We start from the raw sequence: 7,191 nt of genomic DNA on the forward strand, positions 1-7,191 counted from the left end.
ATGTCAAATTGTAATACCGTCTCCTTGAATTCAATGATTGCGGATTATGTCCAACATGGTATTGAAACAAAATCATTATATCTTTTTCAACAAATGCTGGAGACAAATGTTGTGCCTACTAACATAACCTTCATCTCTGTCCTTTCTGCATGTGCACATACCGAGAAAGTTGAGGAGAGTCAGGGTTATTTCAATATTATGAAGGAGAAGTTTGGAATTGAACCAGATGCAGAGCATTATTCATGCATGATAGATCTTTTGGGTCGTGCTGGAAAATTGAGTGAAGCTGAAAGGCTGATTGAGACAATGCCATTTAGCCCTGGCTCCATTAGTTGGGCTGCATTACTCATTGCCTGTAGAACGCAAGGAAACATGGAGCCAGCTGTAAAGTATGGCAATCACTTTCTTCAGTTGGAACCTCCAAATGCTGCTCCATATGTCATGCTTGCTAATATTTATGCCAGTGCTGGCAAATGGGAAGAGGTAGCAACAATTCAAAAGCTTATGCTAGATAGAGGTGTGAAGAAGAAACCAGGTCGTAGTTGGATAAAGGTGAATAAGAGGATACACGTGTTTGTAGTTGAAGATAGTTCACACCCAATGATAAAGGAAATTCATGAATACTTTGAGGAGATATCGTGCAAGATGAAATTAGCTGGGTATGTGCCAGATGTGAGATGGGCTTTGGTAAAAAATGATGAAACGGTGCAGGGAGAGAAGGAGATTAGGTAAGGGCATCCCAATGAGAAGCTAGCAGTTGCATTTGGGCTAATCTCTACTAAAGATGGGGAGCTAATACTTGTGGTGAAGAACCTAATGTTGCGCCTCTGGCCTGTCCAAAATTCACACAAGACAATAGAGAGACAATATTTAAGTGGTTCGGCAACTTGCCTACGTCCACTGAAGCGGAAACTCAATATTTTCAATATGTTTGTACAAAATTATAAACACTCATAAACAACTCTCTATCTCTCAAAATGGCCCTCTGTTTTGGGTTTTCCTAGAACCTAAATTTCATCCTCAACCCTCTATTTGATCGCTCACCGTAGTAAGGATGAATTTAATACTCAGCAAATGACCTCCTTTTATAAGAGAAGCCATGGGGGACAAAACACCCACACTTCTTGACCAAGAGGAGGCTTCTTTCGGTGCACTAATTTTGGTTAATATTTGCTGCCAGAGACTTTCGGTGGATGGGTGGGTGGCTGCAAGTTCAAATGGCATTTCACACTTGGGGGGTTTCCAACAATCACCCCCTCCACCCAAGTGTGCCATACTAGGATGCTACAAATGGTTGCATCCTTCAAATGATTGCACTCCTTTATTGGAATGCTTGTTAGCCATGAGAGATTTCTGCTATCAAATGGATCTGCAGGTACGTCTTCAAATAGATGTCCAGATGCCTCTCCAAATGCATCTTCATATGTATCAACATCGTCTACATGGAGCTTGTAAGGAATTTTCTTCAGAGGATATTTACAAGTGCTTTATTGCACAATCTCAACTCTCTAGGATTCTTCTTTTGCTCGAGTCCATGAGTCTGCACTCATGTACACCTTGAGCAAATTGAACTTCGCTCGAGCCACAGTCGAGCAAACAATCTACCTGGTGCCTTTACATCTTTCAAACCAGGCTCCATAATCCTACAATCACACCAATCTCCAACTTGGAGACTAGTTCTCAACATGCTAACCTCTATCTCCAGCATGATCCCGTATCATCTTTGCAATTTTACAGCTCATGTCTTCAAGTTAGAAAACTAACTAAAGTGATGCATAACTTTAGTTCATCACATACAGTGCCCTTAATCAACACATCTATATAGGGCAACACATCTCCCACTGCACTAGAAATCAATGGTCTCGCACTGACCTTGACACATATAAGAGAACCTGTTGCTGAGGTCTCCATCTCTGACTTGGGCAACTGACTCTTCATCCTGCTGCTAACATATCCTATCTTCAGTTGATGTGCCCATCTTGTGTGTAGTCTCTGCTAACTTCAACTTGCATAATCTCTATTCTTGCAAGATTTTTCTTCATACCGTAGTTCACTACCTTCATTCAGTAGGATATAGTTTAAGATAATAACCATCATGGAGGTCTGATCGTCTTGGCAATTATGTGATCATCAACTTTAGGTGTAGATATCCCTGGAACATCTGACGTTCTGTTCGCATCTCTCACACCTTTGCTTCATGTCGTGGTCTAGGGAGATTTCTTCAGGTTTAGATGAAGAAAATAAAACTGAGTTCCTTTAACTTCCTCATCTAATTCACACGACCATTACCACGAGTCAAGACCAATGAATCATTCGTAACCTTCCACACCTTTTTGAGAAAATACTATTGAATGACTGCTGTCTTCAAGCTGTCTTTAACAGCATTGTGCACTGCAAGAAATGCAACGCCATGTATTTCTTTAGTCACCATATGCACAGAATCATTCTCAGTTTTCTCCTGATTTTAGCAGTCTCTTGTGGCCTGTCTTGCCACAATTTCTGACGAGTCATCTGTTGTCCAGATCTTAACTTGCCTCTGCCCTTACTATCAACATTCAGGACCAACAACTCGAGATCTTGCCAGAATCTCTTATGCGCACCTCTTCATCTAGGATAAGATCTCTTACATTAAGAAACTTCAACTTCGTTTTCTTTGCAGAATTACTCATAGTCATTCTCATGACTTCCTAACTTTTTGACCACAACGCCAAATACTATTATGCAACAATAGTACCTTCTGCCTTTTTTGAAGTTGAACTGTTTCTTCATCTACACTTTGTTATTTGCAACTGGCTTTTCAAAGAAAGCCACAATGAGATCCGTTGCGGTTCTCCTCTTAATAACATTATGCTTCATGAGTTGTATGACTGCCAAAACCTGCTGATATAACAAGTTAATCAGCATCGTCCTATGATCTGAACTTTGCTCGACAAATTTCACGATCCCAACTGACTTAAATCAAGCCCAAAAGAACTAAGTCCGGCAACATTGGACTCCAACTGGCTGAGATCAAGCCCAAAGCATATGAGTCCTACACGACTCCAACTGGTTGAGATCAAGCCCCAAACAAATGAGTCTGTCATGACTCCAACTGGCTGAGATTAAGCCAAAAATAAATGAGTCCATCACGACTCCAACTGGCTGTGATCAAGTCCAAAATAAATGAGTCCGTCACGACTCCAACTACCTGGGATCAAGCCAAAAACAAATGAGTCTGTCACAACTCCAATTGGCTGAGATCAAGCCCAAAACAAATGAGTCCATCAAGACTCCCACTGGCTGCGATCAAGCCCTAAACAAATGAGTCCATCACGACTCCAATTGGCTGCGATCAAGCCCTAAAAAAATGAGTCCATCACGACTCCAACTGGTTGCGATCAAGCCAAAAAAAAAAATGAGTCCATCACGACTCCAACTGGCTGCGATCAAACCCTAAACAAATGAGTCTGTCATGACTCCAACTGGCTGCGATCAAGCCCACAACTGATCTGAAGTATAAATGGTCTAGATCATTAGTACCGATGGCGAACCTCAACATTCCCACCATACAGATGAGTCCAGACTGATCCAAATAGTTTGTCAACACTATTTGATCATCGTAATTGAACTCCAATTGGCGTTGATCAAGCCCAAAATGATCTACAACTCTGAATAGTTCAGATCGAAGATATCGATGGAGAATCTCAACATTTCCATTGTACCGATGAGTTCGAAATGATCCAAATAGTTTGTCAGCACTATTTGATCATCGCAATGGAACCCTAACTAGCGTAGATCAAGCCCAAAATGATCTGCAACTCTGAACAGTTCAGATCGAAAGTGCCGATGGCGAATCTCAACATTCCCACCATACGAATGAGTCCAGAATGATCCAAATAGTTTGTCAGCACCATTTGATCATCACAATTGGACTCCAACTGGAGTAGATCTAGCCCAAAATGATCTGCAACTCATGGACGGTTTAGATCGAAAGTACCGATGGCGAATCTCAACATTCCCACCATTTGGATGAGGTCGAAATGATCCAAATAGTTGGAAAATACTATTTGATCGTTGAAATCAGACTCCTAATGGCATAGATCTAGCCCAACAAAGATCTGAAAAATAGACAGTCCAAATCATCTGACGCGTTTTATACACGCGCTGCAACAGGGCGTCTGAGGCGCGTCTTACACCCGCCGAGTACTCCTAGGGCGCGTGGTGGCACGTGAGCACGTGCTGCTCACGCGTCTTCATCCCCTGGTGCGTGTGAGGGGGCGTGAGAGCGTGTTCCTCACGCATCTTCTTCCTCCCGCCGCGAGTGGGGTGCGTGGGAGCATGTCACCCACTCGTCTTCTTCCTTTTGTGCGACTGAGGGGCGTTTGTGCACTCTCTGACTTCTAAGAGTGCGTACGGGCTCCTTTGGCATCCGTTTTTTATGCCGTTTGCGGCAACGAATTCGTCTTGATGCGAGGAACATCATAGTATGGTCAAAAGTTGATTTCGATCAACTTGATTTTTCTGGACAGCACGAAACTAAAGCTCTGATACCAATTGTTACGCTTCTAGCCAATTGTTACGCTTCTAGCCTGTCCAAATATACGCAAGACGATAGAGAGACAATATTTAAGTGGTTCGGCAACTTGGCTATGTCCATTGAAGTGGAAACTCAATATTTTTAATATGTTTGTACAAAATTACAAACACTCATAAACAACTCTCTATCTCTCAAAATGGCCTTCTGTTCTGGGTTTCTCCAAAACCTAAATTTCACCCTCAACCCTCTGTTTGATCACTCACTGCAGTGAGGATGAATTTAATATTTAGAAAATGACCTCCTTTTATAAGAGAAGCCATGGGGGACAAAACACCCACACTTCTTGACCAAGAGGAGGCTTCTTTCAGTGTACTAATTTTGGTCAATATTTGCTGTCAGAGACTTTTGATAGATGGATGGGTGGCTGCAAGTTCAAATGACATTTCACACTTGGAGAGTTTCCAACACCTAAGAATTTGTGGGGATTGCCACAATGCAATTAAACTAATCTCTCCCTTTTCCGGTAGGGAAATTACTGCTAGAGATTCTCACAGGTTTCACTACTTTGAGGAAGGACGATGCTCTTGTGGGGATTATTGGTAGTAATAGACTTTATAGGTTAGAATGAAGGAACCAAACTTTGCTTTTACAACATAGGAACAGGCACCCCTATGCTATATCAGGCCCCATAGAAGGCATAATATCAGTGAAAAAGCAGTAGTTCTACACAACACTACACCTAGAGGGGGGTGAATAGGTGTAATCTAATTTTTATGGCCTTTTAAAAATTAAACAAACAAGCAGTTAATAAATGAACCAAATAACATAAATAATTAACACATAATTTTGATCACGGAGTGGAAACTCATTTGAAGAACATCTTTAAAATTTAAAACCACTCCGGGTGTAAGACACCACTTCAAATCCACTATAGAAATTTTAGTTTGTTACAATCAATTTAGAGACACTCACAAAACCTTTGTAGTAGCTAAACTTGGCTTGCAACACCACGAGTGACCCACTCGATTTCTACACGCATGTAGTGTCGGAACTCCTACCTTCCTATAGCTTCCCACGAGAACCTCTTGATCCCTGCATCAACGGCAGCTCCGAACTCTTCCGGCCAACAAAAATGTCCACTTCAATGGACTCAAGTAAGAGTTGATTTTGAATGTGTTGTGGTGGAGAAATGTTTATCAAAGAGAGAATCAACCAAATGGGGGAGAGTTTGCTCTAAGAAGATCTTGGAGGCCCTTAGGGTTTTTGCTTTGATTCTCCACACCAATAACAGAAGTTAAGCTGTTCTATTTATAGTTCCCATCAAATGAGGTGCTTCAAAACCCTACATGGTAAGAGATTTGGAACATTGGCTCGAGCGAAGGTCGAGCGACACACTCTGCCTGGGTTCGCTCGAGCTCAGTGTTGAGCGAGGGTTGAGCGGTTGAATCTGCTTGAGTTCGCTCGAGCTCAGTGTCGAGCGAGGGTCGAGCAGTTGAATCTGCCTGAGTTCGCTCGAGCTGTATGTTGAGCGAGGGTCGAGCGGTGCAATCTGCCCAAGTTCGCTCGAGCGCTCAGTCGAGTGAGGGTCGAGCGAAGTCACTTTCTTTGACCAATCTTCAAGCCTTTCCGCAACAACACTTGTTACAACACTATTTTACACAGGTTTTCACAAGAATATACCAATAAGCTCATTTTTCCCTAAACAATCTCCCCCTTTGGCATTTCTGTGACAAAACCTCTAACCTATACATATGACTTAATCCTAGCACACCCAACTAGATCCATATTCTTGAACATGTTGAAATATTTCTGCACATACTTAGCAAAGGGTTAAACATACCCATTCACATATGCACAAAAACATATTTGCAATTCTCAAATCATAATTCATGTACAATCATGTCAAGTACAGATTTTAGAAAAGAAATATTTCATTAAGCAACAAATCAGAGATTGAGTTCAAGAAATATTAGTCAAACAACAGCAGCTAATAAGAGATATAATTCAACAGACATAACCAGAAGCTGTTGTTCTCCCAAAAAAAAAACGTGTTAGTACAAGTAACACTCCACACTCCCCCTAAGTTAATACTACTGTACTACTCCCCCTCAACAATATCTCTCCCTTTTTGTCACAAGAGGTCAAGGGTCTCAATCATCACCATTGACATCCTCATTGAGCTGTCTCTCAATGTCGTTGAAGCGTTGAGTCACAAGTTGCTGCAGGTTATCAACTTTCACATCAAGGCTGTCGAACCCGGCGTCAAGGCAGGCTAAATACTCAAGTACCTGCTGAAGACTGGGCTCCGATAAACCGGGGGCTGAGGAAGATGGCTGAGAGCTGGATGGGGCCGAGGTAGACGGCTGAGAACTATATGGTCGAGAGCTCGAAGGCTGAGAGGAGAGAGAGGGAGGGTGCTCAACATGGAGAGGGTGTGGAGTTGTGTGAGCACGACTCAGCTGGACCGTCCTACGACCAATAGGAGCCTTAAGTGCAATTCTAGGCTCCTGAGGATGGAAAGCAACAGACTAGGAGAGAGCCAGTCGGGTGATTAGACACGGTAAGGGCAAACCAGTCCGTGTTTTGAAGGACCGATACGCCTCAATAATAACCCGACACAAAAAACTTCCTAGATCTCCATTGATCTAGGCATACAGCAGAAGGGCACGGTCAAG

At 42.5% G+C, this 7,191-nt stretch overlaps 1 protein-coding gene across 1 annotated transcript; it reads left to right on the forward strand.

Annotated features, from left to right (window-relative positions):
* LOC122274625 (pentatricopeptide repeat-containing protein At3g49710-like) lies at positions 1–732 on the forward strand. Its single transcript, XM_043083648.1, has one exon. The coding sequence runs from the start codon at positions 1–3 to the stop codon at positions 730–732; it is 732 nt and encodes a 243-aa protein (XP_042939582.1).
* Positions 733–7,191: the final 6,459 nt, after the last annotated feature.

Source organism: Carya illinoinensis, chromosome 8 (assembly GCF_018687715.1).
Source record: "Carya illinoinensis cultivar Pawnee chromosome 8, C.illinoinensisPawnee_v1, whole genome shotgun sequence".
NCBI classification, from domain to species: domain Eukaryota; kingdom Viridiplantae; phylum Streptophyta; class Magnoliopsida; order Fagales; family Juglandaceae; genus Carya; species Carya illinoinensis.

What these genes read in the sequence shown, in the direction of transcription:
- LOC122274625 (XM_043083648.1), top strand. Translation starts at nt 1, where the DNA reads ATGTCAAATTGTAATACCGTCTCCTTGAATTCAATGATTGCGGATTAT.